The sequence below is a fragment of the Rhineura floridana genome, chromosome 5 (genome assembly GCF_030035675.1).
Source record: "Rhineura floridana isolate rRhiFlo1 chromosome 5, rRhiFlo1.hap2, whole genome shotgun sequence".
NCBI classification, from domain to species: Eukaryota; Metazoa; Chordata; class Lepidosauria; order Squamata; family Rhineuridae; genus Rhineura; species Rhineura floridana.
In genome coordinates this window covers 152,612,144-152,638,962 of record NC_084484.1, presented here as the reverse complement: position 1 = coordinate 152,638,962, position 26,819 = coordinate 152,612,144, and the positions used below count along the sequence as shown (strand labels likewise).

The following is a 26,819-nucleotide window of genomic DNA, read 5'->3' as shown; positions in this document are numbered from 1 at the left end:
CTGTCCGCCAATCATATGCCCCAATCCAACAAGGGAGACCCACTGGCTTCCATAAGCACAGCCAATACAGATGCCAGTTTGCACATGGATACTCATTCACAACCATATTGTGATACTCTTCAAACCTCGTAAGAATTTATTAGATTAACCTTTTGTATTGGAATGCACAGCTCTATGTGGGGCTACTGGCTGTTGCATGAAATTAAATGGCCGCTGCTAGAACTGCGGTCATAGTGTACATGGGCTCTTAACTCTCCCCAACCTGGCGTCCTACACAGTGAAAGACTGTAGAATGATGGGCTACAGCTCTCATTAGTCCAACATGTCCAATGGTCAGGATGATGGGTACTGTAGTACAATTAGATCTGGAAGGCACCAGAAAACCCTCCTGAGAATTGGGTCTGGTCAAGGGATCTAACCATTTGTTTTTCCCAATATTTAAACAAACCCATATGCTGGTTTTATGGGAATGGGGCCTTAGGGGCCCCAGATCGTACAAAATGAATATTACAATCACATGTATTACAGAGCACTAGCAACATATCAATGTTACATGCCCTGAGAAAGGCCAGGACAGAATAAATGAATAGTTACACACACCTGTTATCAAATTACCAGCAAGAAATTACATTTGAACAACCTGGAGAGCCACCGGATCCCCTAAATCAGCTACTCAGCCTGCAACCCTTACCTATGAAGCAGGAGGAGACATTTACTATAAACCCAGAGGGTTTGGAGGGATCAGTATTTTGGGGAAAGAAAACTGATTTTAGGGAGAACTTCTCCTCTTCCTCAGGTAGAAATGCAGTCTGAGATTCACTGGTGCTCACAGACTCATTGTTGTCCACCTCATCGGTTGTACTAGCCATCTGGTATGCTAAGTTAGGCTGCTCGGGTTGGTACCTAAGAGAAAAGGAAGTGGAATATAAGTGCCACTGTATTACCTGTAATCATAAGAAGGGCTTAGTAATTTATTTATTTATCTATTTTATTTTTTGTAAACAAAAAATCCTATCCTGCCTTTCTGCCCCACAATGGGGCATTCAGGGCAGCTCACAATACAATCGTACATAGGAAATAAAAACACAATTAAAATATTAAAATTAAATTTCTATTCCACCATCATCACCACCCAAAAAAACTGGGCATCAGCAGCACCGAATCTCTGACCAAAGAGGAATGACTAAACATTACCTAAAACAGGTGTGGGGAACCTTTAGACCTCCAGATGTTGCTGAACTACAACTCCCATAATCCCTGCCCAGTGACCATGGTTTGCTGGGGCTGATGGGAGATTAGTTCAACATCTGGAGGGCCAAAGGTTCCCCACACCTAAATATTCTAAGCAGCTGCTGTCCAGAATACTGCTCCTTATTCTGAGCAGGGGGAAAAATGTGATTCTACCACTGTAACTTACATAAAGAATTTTCAGTTCAAGTATTTCTTCTAAAAGTCCTCAAATGACATGCAAAGTGTAACTTAAAATACATACAAAAAAAGACCGAATGCAATCTGCTCTTCTGTATAATACCTGCATGCTTTCCGCATATATCGTCCACTCAGGCTCAATTTAACTTCTAAGGCTTTTCTCTTGAAATCAAACTATGCAGGCAAATGCACTGTGAAGTGGTCTGCAAGACCCAACCATCAGCTATTATTTGGGTCTTGCAAAGCTCTTTGCACATGGCAATACAGATACCTCTGATCAACAGTTCCTGCAACTCCCTTTCAGCTGAGCTAGGTCTTTACCTGCCGTGACCCTGACGTCATACGCTGTAGGGTAGATGGGCATGACTTACCAAAATGGCCTTGCGAGTCAAATGGGGAGACCAGGTGTGCATAATTATATGGATAGAAATCTTAAAAATGGCTAGCCCTCAAAAAACCTAAGCCTGTGGAATGTGATCGTGACTAGACCCATAATATGGCAGATGTTATGTAAAGCAGCTTTCCAAAGCAAATCAAGCTCAGGGAGTTTGTCTGAGCACCTGTGCTACAGTAGTTATGCTAAAGGGATGATCAGATATATGCCAAGGACAGCTGAGCAGAGAAGATCCACAAGCTATCTGCAGCCAAAGATGTATGGCAGAAGGGACCTTGAGAATGCAGGTCAACCATGCTCCTGGAAAACGTTTTCACTTTTAGATGAGCATTTGTCCTTGTTTGGATACTGAGCTGCTACTCACCTCTCCAAGGAATTTACAAGATTTCTAAATGCCTGCTGCTGTGGGGCAAGACTTTCCCTAAGGATGGAGACAGACCTGGGTAAAAGCTTGATTTATATTCTCAAATATGGAGGTTCACACTGTATGTTCCTTCTTCCCAGCATTCATAGGTGCAACTTAAAACCTGCCTAGCACTTAACAGTTCTACCTCCTCCCACATTCCATCTTAAGACTGTGCCCAGATGCAGACTCCACGGTTTCACCATCAAGCAACCTTTTTTCTCCTCATCCTTTATCCTTGCTCTATTTACCATGTAACATAGGGCCAACCCCCAGTTAGGGACCTCAACCCCCCCCCCAGACCCCTGCAATTTTGGCAACAGCGGCAAAAGGCTAAAGTAGACAATGGGCTGTTTGCAACCAACTTGTTTAATCAGCGCAAGGATTTCCACTTAGACAACAGAACTTCCCCCTACCCCCTCCTCCCGCATGACCCTAAATCTCTTCTGAAGGTTCTCCCAATCCTCTGGAGCAGATTTGGGGAGGGTGCAGGGAGACATGGTTGGGGGGAAGTTCCATTACATAAGCGAAAATCCTTGCACTGACAGAACAAGTTAGTGGGATACCCCCCGAGTGCTGGGGTGGCAAATCCCAGTACCCTGATGGAGATGCCAATCACCCCCTCCCTTGACACCAGACTAGTCAACTGATGAATGGAGAAGGGGTGATAACCCACCATCTCAATTGATCAGCATGGATTACCTGAAGAGGAGGGCTGTGCACCTGTCCTGTGTGTGTGTCCATGAAAGAGTGTAGGGTGGCCACATCCACTGCTGTCATGTAGCCTCCACAGTGTAGGCCAAGGATGTATGTGGCCTAAAAAGGTTACGCATCCCTGATCTAGTCTTGCACAATATTTTGTGACATTTTGGTTGGCCTAATAAAAGTCTTGCCCGGTTATGGATTTTCAGATTTTGAAATAAGTGGTTGAGAGAACATCTGGAGCATCAGCAGGCTGTTTTCTCTGTACTGTAACCCAGAGATGTCATACTGTACCTTAGTACCAACACACAGGCAGCCACCAAGGAGTAAGCCAGAAGTGTCCCAATGGACATAAGATCTACAAGATCCTTTAGGTCCAAGAGGAAGGCCATGACAGCTGGCGGGAGAGAGAAAGAAGACACAGATGAAGTGGGAGGATATTTCATTTCATATACAAGACTACTTAAACAATGACCAATTCTTATTCACACTCTTGTTCCAACCAGCCCTAAAGAAAGACAGGAATCCTATGCAAGCATTACATTCAAGTATTAAATAAAGACATAAGAATGGGCAGCAGAGATGAGCATGGTAGCTCTCCCCATCACCAAACACAGCTCGTGCTGAATGAAACACAGCGAGTTTCTTGTATATATGCATTCTCTCTATAGGTTTTAGAAACCTGATTTTCCATAGAAATAAGTAAGAAGAGCAAAGCCAGGACTCGAAAAAGTGGTGCAATTGTACACAGGGGAGAACTACTATTGAAGACTGCTTATGAAACTGAAAAAAAAAACCCTGCTTGGCAGTGGAAACGGTGAAATACAGTAAGAGAAAGTCTGGCTACATGTGTGTATGTTTTAATCCTGGTCCAACTCTTTTGCAGAACGCAGTAGACAAAAGGACCTGAATGAAATAATTCCAAAATGATATGCCATCGCAACACTCCAAACTCTAGAAAGTACAAGGCATTCTACTTGCAAAATGCTTAAGTGCTTTATTTAAAAAGCTAATGAGAATGTGCTGAAGACTGGGGTGCTAGCCATGCTCCCTTTGCTGATTAAGCAAAAAAAAAGTTTGTTTTAAAGAACTGAGATTTCTAGGAAAAATTGCCAAATGTATAAAGCCTTTTTTCACAACAATTCAAACTAGAAACTAGAAACAATCCAACTAGAAACTTGCTTTCAAAAACTAACATGAAAACTGATATTCTCAGAATTCTGCAGTATCTGACAAAGCCATTCCACACTTTCCCATTTTATTGGCATTTTGTTCCTGTGCATCTCTCAGGTTCCAAGGCTAAGAAATTTCTCTCCCCCAGATTTTTCATCAATGCACAGCATGAATTCAGATGATCCTCCAAATCACGATCTGGAGAATCTTAACTCAACATTAGAACAGAATTGACTTGGAATTGGCTACTTTTCACAAATCTCCAATGACAGGGGCAGGCTGGGATCCTTTCCCACCCACCCTTTTATATGCTTACAATTTAGTCTTTGGGGTATATAAGAAATTCTGGTAACGCAAGTACCTTACATGTACTTGACAGAGAAATGTTATATTTAATCTTTAGGAAATGAAAAACAATATTCCCATCACTATGTTTGCAAAACAAAAAATGCTGAAAGAGGGCATGAAAGTAGGAAAAAGCATTTTTTACATTTCATGCTTTAAGCCTCTAACCACATAACATTCATGATTTTTTTAAAAAAAGATTGTGGTCAATGATGGCACTGAAGATTCACTGTTTGATGGACAGGAGCACACTAAACAGGAAGAGAAGTTACAGACAAATTTGTGCAACAGATTTTACCTGCATGCAACTTGCATATCATTTAAACTTCCATGTGTGCACGTGTGTGTTATGTGCCTTCAAGTTAATTCCAACTTATGGCGACCCTATGAATCAGCGACCTCCAACAGCATCTGTTGTAAACCATGCTGGTCAGATCTTGTAAGTTCAGGTCAGCTTGTTAAGTTGAGGAAGGCCTATAGCTCAGTAGCAGAGTGTCTGCTTTGCATGCAGAAGGCCCCAAGTTCAATCCCTGGCATCTCCAGGTAGGGCCTGGAAAGATTCCCTGTCTGAAACCATGGAGTGCTGCTGCCAGTCAGTGTTGATCGCATTGAGCTAGACAGACCAATGGTCTGACTCAGTATAAGGCAGTTTCCTATGCTGTTGTGTCAAAAACAGAAAGTCTTGTAGTTTATTTATTTATTATTTGATTTGTATCCCGCCCTTCCTCCTGGCTTTTTAAAGCTATTCCACGTTTATTATGGCAAAGGCTTTTGTGGATGACAGCCCACTTCATTAGATGCATGTTATCCTCAGTTTACATGTATCCATAAGTGTAGAAAGGTGGAAACAGAGATTTAGTGGTAATGAAATGTAAAAAATAATATGCACAGCCATCAATTAAAAGCTTAAATAGATGCAAAAGAAATATACGGTTGTATTCAGCAGAGCGTTAAAATGACTGTTCCATCAGTGCAAGGATTTCTCCTTGCACAACTCTCCTCTGCCTGCGTCCCCTTCCAAATCTGTTTTGGGGTTCCCCCAACCCCGCAGAGCAGATCAGGGGTGGTGCAGGGGGAGGGAGAATTCCCTTGCACTAGTACAAGTATTGCATTGAATACCACTCACAGTGATCAGTGACAATCACGGTAATTAGTAATAACAATAAAATGATTATCACGAATGACCAAAAAAAGTAACTGTGAATCATCCTGCTGTCCCCCCATTTTTTGGAATATCAAATAGTTACTTGATTCTTTCTTGGGGAATCTTAGGGACTCACCTGCAACAGCTCCTGATGTTATCGTAGCTATCATTGGAGTCTTTGTCCTCTCATTAACACGAGCCAAAATCTTGAATAGTAGCCCATCTTCTGCCATAGCATAAATTACTCGAGGCATTGGAAACATGGATCCAAGCAAACTAGAAAGAGACAAGAACATAAACTAAGCACATCATGAATAAAAATAAAAACCAAACAGTGCAGAAATATTCCAGCAACAGGGTCTTTCTCCCTACTTTCTTTATGGAATGAACACACTTTCCAACATCAGCACCCAAAGCAGGGATGAGTAATTTATTCAGCACTGGGGGAGGGGGAGACAATGGAAAAGTTTGGCCATCTTGCAGTCGCGAGATCTAAATAAAATACCTCTCCTTCCTTCTCATTCACAAGACCATGGGCTGTACAAAATAGCTTTAGAAACATCAAACATATCAACTCATTCTAAACCTAGTTAACCAACCACTGCACATGTAAATTCCTGAATATAAATAGCTCATTTTTCATAAGAGTCCAGTTGGTACATGGTGCGGATGGAGTTAAGTCACTGCCTTAGATCATGTTTGGTCATCTAACTCAGTATTGTCCCCAGCATTCCTCAGCCTTGGATCCCCAGGTGTTTATGGACTACAGCTCTCATCATCCTTGGCCAGCTTAGCCAATGGTCAGGGATGATGCAAGTTTTAGTTCAGCAGCTTCTGGGGACCCAAGGCTGAACATGGTGACAGGCAGCACGCCTCAAGTGTTTTTAGACAAGGTCTTTCCCAACACCGCTTGGAGATAGGAGGGGTTGAATCTCTTGCATACAAAGCATGCACGCTTATCACAGAGCTACAGCCCTTCCTCCAGTGTGGAAGGGTTTTTATATTTAAAAAAAACCTTACCCTCTATGTCTGTCCCCCCCCCCCGATCTGCATCTATGATAGCATGAGATGAGGTCAAGGTAAACAGAAGCAAGCTCAAAAGAGGTTGTCTTTGCCTTCCGGGCATTAACATTTTAGAACAGGGCAAGTGAGGTGCAAGTCCCACTGAGCAAGCACAAAGGAAGCCATGGCATCCCTTACCTTGTAGAAAGGGCGCAAAGTGAACCAACAGCCACTGCATAGTTTGCACCATCCCATCCCACATACTTAAAAGCAACTGGCAAGGGGCTGTTTTTATCTAATAAGTAGTAAGGCATCATGAGGGTAAGCGCAGCCGACACTCCAAAGTACGCAACAAAGCAAATCAGAAGCGATGCCACAATTCCTATTGGAATTGCTTTCTGGGGATTTTTTACTTCCTCACCTACAAAAAAAGAAGCCACAAACACAAAAAATGTTATTACAGCAACAAACACTGAACGGTTTCTTTTAACAGGAAAATTGTCAATCTGTTACATCCCCATGGCATAATGGGGGGAGGGGGGGGGAGTTTAATCTTCTCCACCAAATCAAGGGTTGCTGAGAACTTCCACTTGCAGCAAGCTTTAAAAGTGGGTATTTATTAGCTAAAAGGCAATTTCCTTTCTCACACTTTTAAAAATTATTTCACCGAGTCAGTTTTTAGTTAGTTTATCACATTTGTATATCACTTCATACATCCAGAGGCATCCCAAAGTGATTTACAATAATAAAATACAAAATCCATAAGCAAGTTAATAAAATGACTTCCCTCTCCCCTGCCCCACAGGCAAAGTATCTTTCAACTACATTGTTATTGGATGTCCAGAATGAGATCTCTCTGGATTGGTGCATATGTTCCTAGTAAATAAAATCAGTAAGGAATTAATAACCTAATGTTGATCTGCAAAATTAATAGTCCAACACCTTAATACAAACATAACGATTTTGTTGTCTTTTGACTTGCCTGTTTCCAAAAAACTCACATTTAATACTATCGTTTGGATGTTCAAGATTACCATGAGAGCTAGAAATGTTTGTGTGTGTGTGTGTTTAATGGAGCCTAAGTTCTTCTAAGGTAGAGACAGGAAAACTCCAGGCTTGTGGGATCTGGGTTTTTTTACCAGAACCAGCTGATGCCTAGTGCAAAATAGTGATGATGATGAGGGGGGAGCCAGATACAAAATGGTGGCTCTAGGGATGAAGCCAATTACCTACAGCACCCACGAGTCTTACACCTTGAGATGACATGCATATACAAATACTAAACTGCTGAGGTATAGTAGATCAGGATAAAGATATGGTAAATGGCAACCAATTCATACTCTTATTTTGCCGGTGAGGATCATCAAAGCTAAGAGAGAAATAATTAATATACAGGGCCAGATGCTGAAGAAAGGATCCCCCCCCCCGGTCATCATTTTTGACTTGCTATTGTGAATCAGAAATCTTCTGTAAATTACTAAGAGTTCTACTAGTAAATTCAAATTTACATTCTGCCTACCCCTGCTCTGTGCGTGTGTGTGTGTTATGTGCCTTCAAGTTGACTACGACTTATGGCAACCCTATGAATCAGCGACCTGCAATAGCATCTGTTGTAAACTACCCTGTTCAGATCTTGTAAGTTCAGGTCTGTGGCTTCCTTTATGGAATCAATCCGTCTCTTGTTTGGTCTTCCTGTTATGTTTTTCCCAGGATTATTGTCTTTTCTAGTGACTCAAGAGAAGCAATCCACTGTGATTAACTGGTAAGATCCAGTACAGCTGCAATATTACACACATGTACCTAAGACTATCCCAATGAATTCAATGGGGATTACCCTTGAGTAGACATGTCGAGGATAGGCACAGTGATAATCAAGTGATTAATCATGCGAGACTGAAAACAAACATTACAACTTAGAACTCCTTGAATCATCTGCCATTGGGCACATCACACAGATGTACTGAATCCATTCTCCCAGAGCCAAATCAAATGAGAAAAACTGTAAGAAGTTTTGCTTCTGATCTGTATGTAATCTATTTCACAATTAAAAGAGGAAACTTATTTCATTCAGGACTTAAAATAATGTACTTTTGCTGAGGTTTTGCAATATGCACATTTGATAGCCTTTTGTAAAAAAATGACAGCCATATTGCATAGATATCTAAATATAAAAGCAAGAGACTTACATGTTAGGGGATGCTCAATCAGATTAAGAGATCAACTCTTCATAGGCCATGGGATCACGAGGGAACTTCTAGAATATGGCTTAAAAAGCACATGTTCACTACACTTACTGCTACTGGAGCAAACTGATCAGAAATCAAGTTATGACCCGGCAACTCCTGATCATCTCCATCACATAAGACCTGATGCAGAGCATGCAGGACGTTTTTGTCATATGAGGTATTCATTTAAACATGTAATCGCTTGCAGCATGAAGCTTTACAATGTGATTCTGCTCAACGTACAGATGATCCTTTAATATCAGATGTAGATCTACAGGAATTTGCTAGTGGTAAAACACCCAATATTGGGGAAGGGTGTGTGTGTGACAGTACTCACTGGTACAGAGCATTGTTATAATTATTTATTAAATTTATATCCTGCCCTTCCTCCCAGAGAGAGCCCAAGGAAGCAAACAAAAATATTTTAAAAACATCTTAAAAAATAAATCTTTAAAACATCTTTTAAAAAATCTAAAAACAATTCTAACACTGATGTAGACTGGGATAAGGTACATCTTTTTTGGCTGCCCATGGGAACCGTTGGGTGCTGGCACCCACAGACTTTTTATCAAGGTATGAGTACCGGTGCTTCCTTTTTTTTTAATCAAAGAAAGCACTGTCTAACATTATAGGCCTGCAAGACTAAATCTCCTCCCAGTAAAGGTGTGGATTGAGCACCTTTTGAATCTTGCTGTATTTCATTCTTATTAAAAAATAAAATAGTGGAAACATCGAGATGATGCATGCTGCTGAAATCATGGGCACTTTGCTTCTCTCCTGCCTCGCTGCTGGGAAACAAGCCATAGTCTGGCTTGTCATATTGTCTGAACCTGGACTCTTGGTTTGTTTCTCTCCCAACAAACCACAAATGATAGCCATGAGCACTGCTCGTTCACATTAAACCACAGATTATTTTAACTATGGTTTAATGTGACGTGTGAATCAGGTCATCGCGACCTAATCAGCACTAGGCAGACATAAAACAAAGGTCAACCCTGACTGCCCATTCAAGAAAAAAGGAACAGAAAGGGCAGCAGGAAGGACTGGAGCCTCAGGGTGTAAGAAAGGTCAAACTTGAAAAACAGTTTAGGCATTTTCTGTCATTTAACCCTTAATTGGCAGCTGCATAATGTAATTAGTGACCTGTACTCAACTAAGTCTATTCAAACCTAGGCCCACTGAAATTTATAAACCGAAGTTTGTCATATCCATCAATTTTAATGGGTCTACTCTGAGTATGACTAACATTGACTACAACTCAGTGTAATTAAATGAACTGAAACTGTACTCAAGAGATATCAAAAGCACAGTAATGAAGATCACACTTTATGGAAAGAAATTCCTTGAGTGTACCAAAAAGTGTATTTTCTTAAGCAAAAGAGTATATAGGCCAGACAAAGAAATGTTTATGTATCCTGGCCACATTCATGCCTTGAGAAAGGAGTTTCAGTGCGTCAGGTATTCTGAATAAGGTACACACATATTTTGATTGGCTAGCCAACTGTCATGTTTACATGTAATGATTAGCCAGTTTCTGGCTTATTATGTCTTATCATAAACGAGCAGCATGCTGCCAACTGCTCCCAAACAAATCATGATCCCCGGTTTGGATCTAACAGGAAGCCAAATCTTCCCAATTTGTTTATCCCACTTGCACCAGGAAAGGAAGCACTAGCATGGTGCTCATCCTCGCTTATCATTAGTGGGTTTAAAACCATGACAATAGAAAGGCAGCAGACTGGGAGAAAAGAACCAAAAACTTGTTTACTTTGCTCAAAGCATTGCCTGCTTTGCAAATGTAATGAAAACAAATATGGTTTTTCTTTCCCAAAATACCAGCAACCTCCAATAGCATTTGTTATAATGCTATAAGTGGTTGAACCAGGAGAGGCTCTTCTTTATTAAGTTACCTTCTGATCCTTAAAAAAAGCTCCTTTTATTAAGTTGTCGCAGCATGTAAATATAAGTACATTTAGTCAAGAACAGCAATTTGTTAAAAGCCAAGCTATCAACTGAAAGGTCTTCAGTTATTTACCTCCATTGCTCTTTGCAGGACCACTACTACTTACTAACGTTCACACATTGCAGTGCGCTCCTGCGCGCCCTCTCCTATGTAGAGCTCATACAGCTCCTTGGTATACTCCAGAGCTGAGAGCGATGAAACAAGACAGGAGGCGGCTTGAGCGGAGATGGAGACGAACTCCCGACGAATGCAATTATGAGCTGGTTCGTGCTTCTACTAAGCTCTATGTAGGAGCAGTGAGGGCGGCAAAAAAAAAACATTTTGCTGCCACTATTCAGTCATCTCTCTCATGCCCACGGGAGCTTTTTAAAGTGGTTCGTGGCCTACTTCATCCAGGCCTACAAGATACGGCAGATACATCGGTAGCTCGATGTAATAAATTTGCTGAACACTTCCAGCATAAGATCTCATGCATTCGCCGGGACTTAGACTCCTATTTAATAGCAGTTAATCCTACTGAGGTGTCCGGAGCACAGTCTTGTCATGTTTTGTTGGATGAGTTTCAGTTGGTTCAGTTCGAGGATGTGGACAAGGTGCTTGGACAGGTTCGTGCCACCACTTTGGTACTGGATCCTTGCCCCTCTTGGCTAATTAAAACTAGCAAGGAAGGAACAGTTGGCTGGGCCAAGGAACTGATTAATGCCTCTTTACGAGAGGGAGTGGTCCCTGGCTGTCTGAAAGAGGCGGCAGTGAAACCACTCCTGAAAAAACCTTCCTTGGACCCAGAGGATGTCAGCAGCTACAGACCAGTAGCCAATGTTCCGTTCCTGGGCAAGATCCTGGAACGTGTGGTTGCTGACCAGCTCCAGGCGCTATTGGATGAAACCGATTACCTAGATCCATTTCAATCGGGGTTCAGGCCTGGTTTTGGCACTGAGACTGCCTTGGTCGCCCTGTTTGATGACCTATGTCAGGAGAGAGACAGAGGGAGTGTAACTCTGTTGATTCTCCTTGACCTCTCAGCGGCTTTTGATACCATCGACCATGGTATCCTTCTGGAGAGGCTTGCGGAGTTGGGAGTTGGAGGCACTGCTTGGCAGTGGTTCCACTCCTACTTAGCGGGTCGTGTCTAGAAGATAGTGCTTGGGGAACATTGCTCGACACCGTGGGTTCTCCAATGTGGGGTCCCGCAGGGTTCGGTTCTGTCTCCCATGCTTTTTAACATTTATATGAAGCCGCTGGGGGCGGTCATCAGGAGTTTTGGAGTGCATTGTCATCAGTATGCTGATGACACGCAGCTCTACTTCTCCTTTACATCTTCTTCAGGTGAGGCAGTCGACGTGCTGAACCGTTGCCTGGCTGCGACAATGGACTGGATGAGAACTAACAAACTGAGACTCAATCCTGACAAGACTGAGATGCTGTTGGTGGATGGTTTCTCTGATCGGATGGTGGATATATACCCTGTCCTGGATGGGGTTACACTCCCCCTAAAGGAACAGGTGCGTAGTCTGGGAGTCATCTTAGACTCTTCCCTCACACTTGAGGCTCATGTAGCCTCGGTGGCCCGGAATGCATTCTACCAACTTCGGTTGGTAGCCCAGCTACATCCATATCTGAGTAAGGAGGACCTCTCATCAGTGGTACATGCTATGGTAACCTCGCGTCTGGACTACTGCAATGAGCTTTACATAAGGCTACCTTTGAAGACGATTCGGAAGCTACAGCTAGTGCAAAATGCGGCGGCCAGACTGCTAACAAGAACTAAGCGGTCTGAGCATATAACACCTGTGCTAGCCCGTTTGCACTGGCTTCCAATATGCTTCCGGGCCAGATTCAAAGTGTTGGTACTTACCTATAAAGCCTTATACGGCGTGGGACCACGATATCTGTCGGAACGCCTCTCCCGATATGAACCGGCCCGTACACTACGGTCTACTACGAAGGCCCTCCTCCGGGTTCCGACTCATAGGGAAGCCCGGAGAGTGGTGACAAGATCTAGGGCCTTCTCAGTGGTGGCCCCCGAACTATGGAATGGTCTCTCCGAGGAGGTGCGCCTGGCGCCGACACTATCATCTTTTCGGCGCCAGGTTAAAACCTTTCTCTTCTCTGAGGCATTTTAATTCCTGTTAATTCTAAATTATTATATTTTGATTTTAGACTGTACAGTTTTGTGTACAGTTTTGTGTTATTTTTATTGTATTTTTAATGTTCACCGCCCAGACAGCTGTTGCTAGTCGGGCGGTATATAAGCTTAATTAATTAATTAAATTAATTAAATTAAAGGGGGAGAGCAGCAAGGTTTTCCTTTGATCCCCAGCCCCACACCCACTTCCCTTATTGTCCTCCTGATCAGCAGCATGCAGAGAAGGCTCAAGTGTGGGCAGAGCCCTGGGATGTTACCTGTGGTGGCAATGCAGTCAAATCCTACAAATGCGTAAAAGCACGTTGCTGCCCCTGAAAGAACTCCGGATAATCCATAGGGCATAAATCCACCAGTTCCATGTTGTGGAGCTGTTCCACTAAAAATAGCAACAAGAGATCATGCATTATTCCCTGCAACAAGGCTAGCCAAATCAAAGGATACCTTGCAACACAGCATTTGACATATCAAAATCCTATCTACAGTAACAATGTACATTATTTTTATGCCAGTTTTAACTACTGGAGAGGACTATTGCCTTCATGCCCTGATTGTGGCTTCCCATTGTGCCTAGTGTGGGAAACAGGAAGCTGTATTAGACAACCTTTTGGTCTAATACAGCAGGGCTTTTCTTATGTTCTTAATGATCATGGCACCCCTCAAATAATCTTGAGAACTATAATTTGGCAAGAACATTTAGATCCGTATTCCGCAACCCCACCCCAAAGTACAGTTCCCAGAATTCTCTGGGCCAAGTCACTGACAATTAAAATTTAAGTCATTTAGATGTACCAAAACATTTGAGGTTTCGTCACACTGCTGTGAATACAAAACCTGTAGATTTGAAAACATCACAACCACAGCACATTGAAGCTATAAGACTCCCAGTAGGCACGGAAAATGCCATAGAAATCAGCCCGAGCAGTCATGCATAGGGTTGGGTAATGCATTTTATTATTTTCTTAAGGTGCTTTGTTTTAATTACCTACAAAATTGTCAGATTTATTTGGGAAAAGTTTTTAAAAGCATTTTTGATTCTTTATTATTAAATCTGGCACAACTTCGTAAGTCCTTGAGAAAATTCTAAGCCTACTTCTTCAGAGGTTTTGGCCAAGAGACTCAGATTTACAACAGCTCAAACTGAACTCTTCGCAGAGCAGTACAGAAAAATCGTCCATTTCAGAAATCCTTGGTTAGGACAAGCCTTCCCCAACCTAGTGCCCTCCAGAAGTTTTGGACTACAACTATCATCTGCCCCAGCCAGAATAGCCATGCCAGCTGGGGCTGATGGGAATTGTAGTCCAAACCATCTGGAGGGCACCAGGTTGGGAAACACTGGTTTTGACCATAATTCTGCACTGAATGTAGCCTCAAGAAATTTAGCCTGGCAACACCTTCACAATCAGACCCAAAATAATCATATATAGTTGCCAGTACATTTGTTATAGTTCATTTTGTTCCAAGTAGGCTCAAGGCTTTATTATTTTTCTTTTTGCATTGAACAGGGAAGTGCCTTGGCTCTGTACTGAATAGAACAGTCTAGATACAAATTGTTCTTGCTGGACAATTCTGTCCTGCAAAAACTGAGGCTTGTGGCACCTTCAAGACTAGCAGATTGATTTAAAGTGCCAGGAGACCATTGTTCTTCCACAAACTACCCCTCTGGAAATTCTATCCTGTTAAATCCCCATTTTTTCTTAGTTTTTCCCCCCTCCCCCCCCCTTACAAATAGAGAAACGTGCTGCATTAGATCAGGACCAAAATGGTATCTAGAAATCACAATTGGAAAGCCAATGTGGTATAGGGGACCTGGGAGACGAGGATTCAAATCCCTGCTGGGCTGAGAAGCTCACTGTGTGACTCTGGGCCAGTCACTGTCTCTTGGCCTAACCTACCTCACAGGGTTGTTGTGAGGATAAAATTGGGAGAGGGAGAACCATGTTTGTATGCCACTTGAGCTCCTTGGAGGCAAGGTGGGATATAAGCATAAAAAAAATCATTGTCCAAAACACCAAAGGGGGAAAACACTAAACAGATTAGGAAAAGAAGTGAACTACAGCTCCATAAGAAGAGCCTCCTGGATTGGTCCAAAGGCTTACCTAGTTCAGTACTCTGTTCTCCCAGATAACTATGGCACTACCAAGGTTAGCAGTATTCTTTAAAGTGGAAGCTATTTTATTTCAACATCTATTCTCCTATTGATATTATGAAGCTAATAGCTACAATGACAGCCATGTTTACCCTGCTTTAAATCACTTGAGGCTTTATCATGTGCCAGCAGCTCACAGCAAATAATTAGACAATTGTAGCCATGCTACTGCAACAGACACAAGATTAGCAGTGGTACCACCAAAATTACTCAAATATACACAATGGCATACTGCAGAACAGGGGCAGCAAACATGATATCCCCCCACCCACCCAGATGTGTCTGAACTCCCAATTCCCATCGTCCTTCACCATTGGCTATGCTAGCTGGGGCTGATGGGAGTTGGGAGTCCAACAATATCTGGTGGGACCTCATTGGCTACCCCTGCTGTAGGACAACAAGAGCCCTCCATGTCAAGCAGTTTAAAGTAGCCTCTTTGTGGCAGCCATAACATTTTACTCCATCCTACATTGGTCCTATTAAGCAATGAGAACATTGGAATGCTCCATCCTCATTCACTAGACCTTGGGTCCCCAAAAGTTGATGGACTACAACTTCCATCATCCTGACCCTTGACCATGCTGTCTGGGGACGAGGGGAATTGTAGTCCAACGACATATGGGGACCCAAGGGTGAAGAACACTAGATAAGGGGCAGGCAACTTTTTTTCCGTCATGGCCCACATTCTGTCAACAGTAATCTGTTGGATGCTGATCGTGGGTGGGACCAAAGCTGGGGGGGGGGGGAAGAGCCTCCTTTTTCTCTCTCTCTTTCTGCTATCCCATTGCAGTTCATCCATAAGCCTGAACTGATTACTTGCAAAGGGCTTCTGAAAATAGGGCTGCAGGTTGCCCATCCTTGCACTAGATCCACACAGAGAAACGTTATATCCACTGTATGGATCCAATTTCTTTTCTAAGGTTTTATGACTCATTCAATTTAAAAGTCTTGCTTTCTCTCCCAAATGTTGACACAGAAATGCTAACCAAGAGGCGTTATTACATAAATCTAGCAACAACTCCTAAATCCATTTATGCAGAGCTGGATCACAAATGCCCAACAGATGTATTTGGAAGGAGTTGTCTGTGCTGCCTAGGAAGAAATTACAAAACATCTCTTTACAGGAGACTTTTCCCTACAAGAAAAGAATGGAGATTATTGAAAGTAGCAGAGAAGAAAGGACAGGATTACGTCACCCACCTCTTGCGATATTTACTTACTTATAGAAGCATTTATGTGCGATATATCTAATCATTTAAAACATGACCTAGTTAAACGCACACATAAAAACAGCATAAAAGTAGCATCATAGATCAGGCCAGACTCCTGGCAGTCAAACTCCACAGAGAAACTGTAATTCTAGGAAAGCAGGGTAGTGGCCAGTGTCCTGAGTCAGGACAGACAAAAGGCCCTCTGTGTCACCTAGCAGGGTTCAGAAGAACCCTCACAGTGTTACTCAGGAGATGGTAAAAGGAGGAGCCCTCTGTTACTGGAAATACTGGCAATTTCTGAAGGATTCACCGCCCCCCTCGCAGCATAAAAGCAACTTTCCAGAAGGGAGGTGTTAGCTTTTGCAAGCTCTCACAGAGTCTGGCCTCCCATCAGCTGTTTATGGACCTGGCAATTTTTGCATGCTAGACATTCTAAATTTGCAGTCCTACAACCTAGCCACTGCATCCTGTTTCATTATAAGAGTAAACGTAATGTGCACTGAACAAAGCTTACAAAATTTGGGTCAGACGTCTCGTTAATTCACTTATAAGGCTGACTCCACACGATGCCCTGGGAGCTACTCCTGGGTTCCCAGCTGGGCTAAACTGAAGCAGAGGTGTTGCTTGTGTGAAGTGGCACCTCTGCATATCCAGTGTGGTGTAACGGTTAGGATTTTGGACCATGGGAGACCAGAGTTCGAATCCCTACTCAGCCATGAAACTCACTTGGGTGACCTACCTCACAGGCCTAACCTACCTCACAGGGTTGTTGTGAGGGAAGGGAGAACCAAGTATTCCACCTTGAACACCTTGGAGGAAAGATGGGATATAAACGTAATAAATAAATATTACTTCCAATTCCCACAGTGGTGGAGGTTCAAATAGTGTTGCCACCATCACAGAAATCAAGATTCCTGCACATATAAGATGCAAGCAGAGGCAATACACAGAAGCGACGCCACCATGCAAGCCTGATATCAGCCCAGAAATCATTTTGGGAGTGGCACCTCATAAGTAAACCACCAGCTCATACTCTACATCAGTGGTTCCCAACCTGGGGGCAATGAAATAATTTAGGGGGGCTACAAACAGTAAAGAAATGATTTATTTTTTTAAAAAAGTATTAACTCCCTGAATGCTGTCTGCTCCCTACTGCCACTGCAGACAACACCTCTCTCTTGCTCCAAATGAGAGGGAGGATGTTTGCTGAAGCAGCAAAGCATCTTTCAGGCACACCGAGGGCAGGCGTCTGCCTATAAAGCACATGGCAGATGCAGAAGTAGCCTGAGGATGGAGCTACTAGGAAGAAGAGGGGATTACTATTGCTGACTCCTCACACTGCGACCGCTGCTGCCCTTGCTCAGAACGAGGAGAGGGCTTTCCGTGAAGCAAAAAGAAGCAAGGATGCTTTCCCCCTTCCTCTTGGCTCCTGCTTTGCTGCCACCTCCTTTTAAAAATTATTCTTATTTACGATGCTCTACCACTGACCTACGGCTCTTCTCCAAACCCACGTACGTGTTATTGCATGTTAAAATAAAGTCGACACATACTTGTGTAGATCTGTGATGTTTTCTGGGATCTGCCAATTTTTTACTGATCCCTTCACAAACCCCGACACTATCACGAAGCCCAAGACAAGAACGTTGATGCAGGTGAACACTTTGTTAACCATTGCGGATTCTTTCACACCAAAAGTTAGAAGTCCTAGAAAATGTACAGTGGATAATTAGACATTTCAAACTCCATCAACAAAGGTATATTGTTTCTGGAAAGATCAAAACATTTTGATCTGCTGTGCTGCTAACCCATTATATTCTTTTCTTATTTTAGCATGGCAAGTTATCCAAAGGCCTGATTCAGACATTACAAACAGATATGGGTTTGCTGTCACAAGCATGCTTTGGGCTCACAAGCTCCTTCCTACTCCTGTATGCTTCAGTTCCTTCCGCCTCTTCCTGGTTTGACTGTCTTCCTGATTCAGACATTACGGAGAAAAGGGGCCAACAAATCCAACATTTTCACCAACCTGGGACTTTCCAGATGCATTGGATTACAACTCGCACCATCCCAGGTCAGCATGGCCAATGGTTAGGAATTATGGGAGTTGTAATCCAAAAAATCTAGAGGGCAGCAGGTTGGGGAAGTCTAAACTAAAGTTGTCAGTGAGACTTGAACTAGACCAAAGCATCCTCAGGGAGGACCTCTACCATGGCAAAGAAAAATAAAATGCTTTTACAAAATGCCAGCCATTCACCTCACTCAAATTAGTATCTGCAAGGTTGTACCCTAAAGTGAACAGAAACTTTTTGCGAGGGCTGTGAGTCAGACTCCTAGTCTGGGAAAAATTATCAAAGGAGTTTTTTTTTTTTTAAGGGTCTCTGGAGCAGTGCAACAAAAAACTGACAAAACTGTGAAAATCCCCATTGCTAGCAGTATTATGCAATAACTTCTGAATGACATTCTGTATGGTGCCAGCAAAGGCATGAATCCCAACAAGCTTTTCAGTTTATTCACAAGGGAATATATCGGAGCCCAGGGGGAAACAACTGGAAAAAAATCTCATATTTGAATGCAGATTTGGTAACTGAAGAAGTAAGACTCAACAGCCTCTCTCATATACTTCCAGTACCTGTGAAACTATATCATGCTGCATAGCCATGGACCATCCCATAATTTCACAGAGGATTCTGTTGTGTGAAATCTCCTGAGAGGTGCATGAAAGAGAAACGAACTGAAATGTTTTGAACAATTAAGACTTCAGAGAATATGTAGGGGAGACTTCCCCAACCCTTTTTAGGGACTATTCAACTCTTTGCAATTGAAAAAGAAGTTGACTGCTTCACTCATTTTGGTATTCGTGGATTTAAGGCACCATTGCAATTCCATGACAGCTTTCCCTAACCTGGTACCAGGAGCAGGGCAAGCAGTGAGGCAGGGATAATATGAGTACACCAGTAGGAGTGCTGGATTGGCTCCACCAATGCCCCCCTGCAGACCTGACCTTGCCTCTCCTGCTGCCCGGAGGCTATTGCTGTGGCTCCTCCCCTTGCCTGGTCAAGAGTTTCTAGACTACAGATCCCACCTGCCCCAGCAAGCATGGCCAATGGTCAGAGATGATGATAACTGCAGTGCAATAACATCTGCAACAGACTAGGTTAGAGAAGGTTGCCTATGGCCACAACTAGAGGGCTTTATGAGAAGCTCCAGACATGAAGACAGACTTTGGAGTTCCCGTAATAGCGGTCCACTCACAGGATACAATTCAACACATGTCAAAATACACCAGGGGCAAAATAGACTGTGCAGGCTTCATATTTTTAAAAAGCAACTCATGGTTTGAAATTCAACACATTTTACATGCAACTTCAGGGATGGATGTTTCTTCTTTTTAAGTTCTGCACTCACTTTGACTCTTGTAAAATAAACAGCCATCCACCAGCATGGTGGCTGTTCTGTCTTCTTTTCCTATATCTTCCTAGTTGGAGTACTACATGAATTGGCAGATTACTAAAGTAACAAATTCAAGTTATTCTGCCGTGTTCAAAGACTTCCAGCCTGCATTGTCCTCAGACCTGTGGCACTTCCATCTATGCATGGAGCAGCATTGCCACGTGCCACCCATTTTCACTTAAGTATCTAGAACACTTTCTTTTATCAAAGTAATTTCAAACGGGAGGTGGCCACAGCAGCAGTCCTAACTTTACAAACTGCTCAATAGGTCAACCTGACACTTACAGCAAACAAAGCGGCTTTGAAAAGAAAGCCAAAATCAATTTGGGCGTTTGCTCTTCCAGGAAACACCAACAAAGAGATTGCAGAAGGTATCAAATTATTAGTCCTGAAAAACATCCCAAAGCAGTTTCTCTCTCTCACCTGTTAAGATTAGGATAATGAAAACAGAAAAGATGTCTGGGTATTTTGCTAGAACACCAGGAGCATTCATGGACATGTACTGCTGAAAGAACTTTTCAATGTGCTTGCCTATGAGTTCATCAAACGTTGCGCTCCATGCTCTGGCCACACTTGATGTTCCTGTTAAGAGGGAAAAAATGAGAATGCTTAATTACTTGCTCAATACCCCACTATATCAACTGATTTCAGGGTGACTTGTAAACATACATGCATGCAATTAAATGTAACTGATAGTTTCCACCATTATTTTCCACAATTTAGGATGTCAAAAGAAGATGGAGGATTTAGAAGCTGGGCATCAAGTGCTCTGATTTATATAATGAACATGCCCAAACCACACAGGGACTGTGACGATCCTCACACCGATTCATCTGGATGATAGTCTAAAGCAGGAGTTCCCAAACTATAATCTGCAGCATGTCCACAGTAAATATTCATATTTATTTTTAACTGTATTTTTATTGCTTCTTTTAGTTCTTCTATTGTACTACAATTTAAATTCTTTGGGATGCAAATTTTAATACTCTAAAATACACTTTTAAGAAATAAAATTTAAAAACCATATAGCATCTAGCACAGTGCATCACGATTGCTACGACAGGCAGAAAAAGTGGTCCGCCAAGACTATCAGCAGTTTTCAAGTGGTCTATAGGAAAAAAAGTTCGAGAACTGGTCTAAAGCATCAAGGTCAGAACGGATCATACAGCCATCCTACAAGGCTGCCATATACACCTCATTTGTATGTACAAACTCTTTTTTGGCAGATATTCATTATAGGAATACACAATGTGGGAAGCTACTGCCCTCAAATCGCCCTTAGTGGCACCACACTGTGATATGCAAGTGCTCATTGATTGTTGGCCAGCCACATGCACTTGCTGGTTTCTCAGCAAGTCCATTAAAATACTTCTAGCGGATGAGTTCCAAATGCTTCTCCCTCACCCCATCCACTCAATTCAATTCTCTACACTCTGCTCCAGAAACTACTGAACAGAACACAGTACTCTCTGTTCTGCTACCTGCCTCCAATTCCGCAACAAACACTCCCCAGCAATATGCTTGCAGCACCAGGGGAAAGCTGTGCACCTGTGGTTCTACCAACAGCCAACCTGACCTTGCCCAAGAAATAGTCTCTTCAAGTTACTCCCCCTCCGGAGGAGCAGGATAGTATACAGGGGCTAGCGGCAGCAAAGAAAACTCAAGAGGTATGGCCCTGAGGGGCAGTTAAATCAGAAGTATGAGAGCTGGTGAAAAAGGGTAGGGTCAGCATATTCTACACTACATCATCCCTCCAATGTGGTACCCACATTTCAAAAGTTACAGGGACACGGTGTGAGCAGACCGCATAGAAATAGCAACCATGCTGCAAAGCCAGTGGAAAAGTCTGCCTTTACTTGCAACACAACTGCGTGAATAGTTTTATATAGGATGGTGCAACAGAAAGTAGCGTCAGGATCCAGGATTGTAGCGCTAGAAAAATAAATCAAGAATAGCTGGTTGCATTAGGAAGCAAGACAAGACTGACCACTTTCTTCTCAAGACGGTGCTGTCCCATTCTTACTTCAGCCCAAGTTACTGGGGCTTCATAACTTCAGGCCACTGTTGAGAGTCATGTGAGCAGCAGTTAAGTCTCAAAAGGCTATTGCACTCATGTTCTGCTTGTGAGAGAGGGCTGCTGTGCTCATGCCCTGCTTGTTGGCTTCCCATAGATGTCGTGTTTCACACTGTGACAACAGAATACTGGACTAGATAGGCCTTTGGTCTGATCCAACAAGGTTCTTCCTATGTGGTGTAATAGTTAGCGTGTTAAGACTATGACCTGGGAGACCAGGGTTCGAGTCCCCACCCAGCCATGAAGCCACTGGGTGACCGTAGGCCAGTCGCTGTCTCTTAGCTTAACCTACCTCATAGGGTTGTTGTGAGAATAAAATGGGGAGGGGAGAACCATGTACATCACTTTGAGCTCCTTGGAGGAAAGGTGGGATATAAATGTAATAAATAAATAAATATGTTCTTATAAAATAATTGTGGTAAAAAGGCCTCAGACCAAAAAGATGAAATGACTTGGCCACAGAACTTTTTGTTTTCAGGAGTTCAGAAGCAAGTCCTGAGAAGTCCAGGATCTGTGGTGGTGAACCTGTCACCTCCCAGATGTTGATGCTCTGCAGTTCCCATCATCAGTGACCATTGGCCACGCTGGCTGAGGCTGATGGGAATCCAACAACAACTGGAAGGCCACTCCTACCCTAAGCTTTAAGATATGAATGGTATTGTATGATGCGAATGTTGCAGCCAGAAGTTTACATAGAGATATCACTGAAGTTTTTATATCCTTGGCTCCAAAACTGAATCTTGGCAACTTCTGATGCATTAAATACAAGGTAAGCATTATGTGGAAGGGCCGTAGCTCAATGGGAGTGCATCTGCTTTGCATGCAGAAGGCCCCAGGTTCAATCCCCGGCATCTCAAGATAAACTGGGAACATCCCCTATTGGGAACCATGGAGAGCCACTGCCAGTCAGTGTAGACAAAACTGAGCTAGATGGACCAATGGTCTGAAGCAGCTTCATATGCTCCTCTGATCTTCTCAATGCTGGATTTTTATCAAAGCCAGAGAAGAACTCACCTCCCTCCCACCCACTTACCTGCCTGCTAATCTAGGAGCAGCGAGAGGTCTTTTCCACCTCCAGAGTACCCCTGAAAAAATACATTGCTCCATCCTTAGCCCTAATCTATACAACCATCCAGAGGGAGATGTAAATAAGATGAAGGGAGGATATTGCTTCACCTCCTCACTCTTGTCACTGTATGTGTGCTTGGACAGAGCAAGCCAAGAGACAGCAAGAGCAAGGAGAAGAAGCAGTACCAGGAGGCTCCTGATGCCAGCCCTGTGAGTGAGTGAGTGAGTGAGAGAGTGAGAGAGTGAGAGAGAGAGAGAGAGAGAGAGAGAGAGAGAGAGACGGGGTTCAGTTTGACTCATAAAGCAAGCTATTTCTTGATTTTGGGAGGGAGGATAGCTTAGCAATTATGAACTGAAAATTGATGGGGGGAATTAATATTTAAGACAGCTTGGGCTAAGTGAGTGCCCTCCAGATAGCTTGAACTACAAACCCCATCATCGCTAACCATTGGCAATGCTAGTTGAGGTTGATGGGAGTTGGAGTCCAACAATATCTGGAGGGCACCTGTTTGGGGAAACGGATTTAAGAAGCTGTCAGACTGCTGGGTTCTAGAACCCAGAAGAATACATGAATACTGTGGGCTAGAACTTCAGTAGTTTATGTACAGTACTATAAATTAAACACAGTGCACCCTTCAGCATATACAAATATTCCCTAAGCACTTGTAGGTGGTATTTATTTCAAATCCAGCTCTTAAACAACTAAACCAACCTCATACTTTGAAGAACTGCCTAACAGAAGGAAATTATGTAGGGTTCCATTCTTTCATCAACAAGAGTTGTGTTTTGCAACATTTATAAACACCTACAAAAGCAAGGAAATTCCTTAAAATGATGTGCATGAATACCAAGAAGATGTAAATAAATAGGGAGCTTTTGAAGTCAAGATATGTTCCCTCCACACCCTTCCTACATCACCACTCCTATTTCTTTTTGTGAACAAATTCTCTCCTTAAAATGAATTCATGCTGTGCTTCAACAAGTATCTTTTTAAAAAAATACTACCAAAAAACATTAATATCTATTTCCCTCCCTTCCCCTTTAAAAAACAAACAAACCAACCATGAGCTAAATGCCTGGTCCTTTCAACAAAATCTGCCTACTGGAAAACTGAACTAAATAGTTTAGATACTATCACAGGCGAATATTGTTCAGCTACATTCCAAAAACCGCCAAGCAAAAACCTGTTTTGAGCATATTTTAAACCACAGTTGCTGTAATGATGCAGAAATCCCTGAAGGTGTTCCTGTGTAGGTGATGCAATGTCAACAAGTTAAATTAATACTGCTATCTGGGATTTTTTTTTAAAAAGTTCTAAATGAATATGTGGCAATAAACAAATATTTCCCTAGGGACACTAATCTGCTACAAGGAAAGCCAATTTTCTCAACATACAAAATAAATTCAGTAAATTGCATGAACTGTACAAATATTTGGTCTAATAAAATGAAGAGTTTCACTGATGCATTAGAGCCAATCTACACATCCAGAATAATTATGGGATGCTGCCTTGTTAAGACTCTGCTTATATTTTGGTTCTTATGTTCTCATAGTGTATTTTATAATATATTTTAAATGTAACATTTATGTAATCAATATAAATTCTCTGTTTGGATTGTTATATTGTGTTTGAATAGTCGTTGGATTGTTATTGTAATGTTATATTGATATACATTTTTTTCTTTTCTGTTGTGAGCCACTTTGGGTATATCTGTGCGGAAAAGCAGCATACAAATACAATCAAGTGTATTTTTACAGTATTTTATTACTATGTTGTATTCTGGATGTTGTTTGGTTTTCGTATTGTTTGTGTGTTTTTGTTTCTTGAGTTATTTTATTTATTGTATTTATATATTGTGCTTGCTTTTACTTTTTATGTACACCGCCCAGAGAGCCTTCGGGCTTAGGGCGGTATATAAATTAAATTAAAAAAAAAATGAATAAAATTAATTCTATAGCCCTATTCATTAATTCAAAAGAACTGGCGAGGCATGGACACATTGGCACCTTTCCCAATGCCCTGGCACACACCAACCTCCCCGCACATAAGTCTGAAGGGGCTTATAAGCATGTTTAGCTGACCACATTTACAACCGCCCCCCTTCAGAGTTGGGTGTGGAACGGGTACACACCTGCCCACCCACCCCCAGTTTAAGCCCTCATGCATTCAAAAGAGTGCATGAATAGGGTTTAAGTCTAATTAACCTTCTACAAAACCTTGCCTTCAAACCCTTTAACTTTAGCCCTGTTCAGACATTATACTCAGAAGTAAACAGAACATGTGAGCAGACAGCACAGGAACAAATGTGCTACCTCCACTTCTCTGTTGACCTCCACAAGTTAGAGGGCAGCTGTCTACAGAAGAAAGCCTGTTCTGTTTGTATAGTTTTCCCAAGTAGCACAGGGTTCTCCATCACATAGGCAGTTTCCATGACTACAAGAGGCTCCCTGCTGCAGACAGTCGTCCTTCGTCTCATGGAGGACAGAGCCAAGATGCTGGTCCACACTCTCTCCCTGCCTGCATGCATGATGCCTGAATGGGGCATCTACGACTTATGAACCGATATTCTTTTTCAATTTCTACATCAATCTTCCCCAACCTGGTGCCCTCCAGAAGCTGTTGGACTACAACACCCATCATTCCACACCACTGGCCATACTGGCTGGGGTTGATGGCAGCTGTAATCCAGTAACATCTGTAGGGCACCAGTTGGGGAATGCTGATATACATTATGTTATTGTGATGTTCCCTGGGTCCCTCACAATGGCCTGTCCCCACATGGTCACTCAGATCAGTTCCTCAACTACTCCACTGAGTCCAGACTTCCCTGAAAATACCCACTGACTACTCACCTACAGAGAAATCTTACTCAAGTATCTCCACTCAAGTCATGTGGGGTGAGATATACTTACCTTAGAATCCACTGGGACAAAAACATAAGACACTTTAAAATATAAACACGCATTTAATTAATCCAGTACAAGTAGTTATATGTAAAATTCTTCCAGTTCAAGTTTCCTGACATAATGTAACCAACTATCCTTACTCTTTGCTCTCTCATTTGATTTTTTCTGTGGCCACATTCACACCATACATTTATTCCACTATTATCCCACTTTCAACAGTCATGGCTTCCCCCAAATAATCCTGGGAAGTGTAGTTTGGGAAGTTGTTCGCAGACCCCAATTCCCCGAGTTCCCTGAGGAGAGGGATTGATTGTTAAACCACTCTTGCAACTGTAGCTCTGCAAGGAGAATAGGAGTCTCCTAACCACTCTCTGCACACTTCACAACCTACCCTTCGCAGGATTCTTTGGGGGAAGCCATGCCTGTTTAAAGTGAAATAATAGTGGAATAAATGTACGGTGTGAATGCAGTCTGCATCTCGCAGCCCAACACTCCACTTCTGTCATTTTCCAGACACCCTCTACCTGTCACACACTCTAATGCCACCCAACATTGCATCCCCCTTTCCTGCAGTCAACCATTATTCTCCTCACTCTTCTGTCAGTTATATTTTATTTTTTGTAAGTTATTTCCTTAATAAAACATGCACTCACAAAATGACCTTCCTGCGGTCTTATCATTGGGCTCTGCTTTGCATTCTAACAACACATAAAGTAGGAACAAGGCCTTGAAAAGCAGTTGCCCTCGTGTTCCATGGTGGAAGAAAAGGTGGGATATAAATGTAATAAATAAATGAGTTCAAGATCTCTACTTGCCTTTAGATACAGATGAAAGGAACATATTTTTTGCCTGGCTTTTAATAATGTTGCAGAAAACTATAAATACAGGCAATTTATTGAGGTGTTTTGTTGTTTGATTTTACCTTTTTGTTACTTTAACTAGTATTGCAGTTGGGAGGGGTTGTAAGCAGTTTTGAATTTCAGAAAAACGGTACAGGAATACTTTAAATCAACAAACAATAACAGATATATGCATGGC

The 26,819-nt window shown here is 42.4% G+C and overlaps 1 protein-coding gene across 6 annotated transcripts in view; it reads right to left on the bottom strand.

Annotated features, from left to right (window-relative positions):
* Window positions 1-26,819, bottom strand: part of SLC7A1 (solute carrier family 7 member 1) — a 67,365-nt gene that overhangs the window by 14,202 nt on the left and 26,344 nt on the right. For all 6 annotated transcript variants that reach the window (XR_009762880.1, XR_009762881.1, XM_061628489.1 and 3 more), the window contains 7 exons: window positions 20,156-20,314; window positions 17,833-17,986; window positions 13,183-13,301; window positions 6,790-7,012; window positions 5,726-5,865; window positions 3,222-3,324; window positions 692-903 (listed from right to left, as the gene is read on the bottom strand). Coding sequence is in view for 4 of the 6 variants with exons in the window: in XM_061628489.1 (XP_061484473.1) it covers window positions 692-903; window positions 3,222-3,324; window positions 5,726-5,865; window positions 6,790-7,012; window positions 13,183-13,301; window positions 17,833-17,986; window positions 20,156-20,314 (1,110 nt within the window). In the remaining 2 variants the exon portion in view is untranslated. The remainder of the gene's footprint in view (window positions 1-691; window positions 904-3,221; window positions 3,325-5,725; window positions 5,866-6,789; window positions 7,013-13,182; window positions 13,302-17,832; window positions 17,987-20,155; window positions 20,315-26,819) is intronic.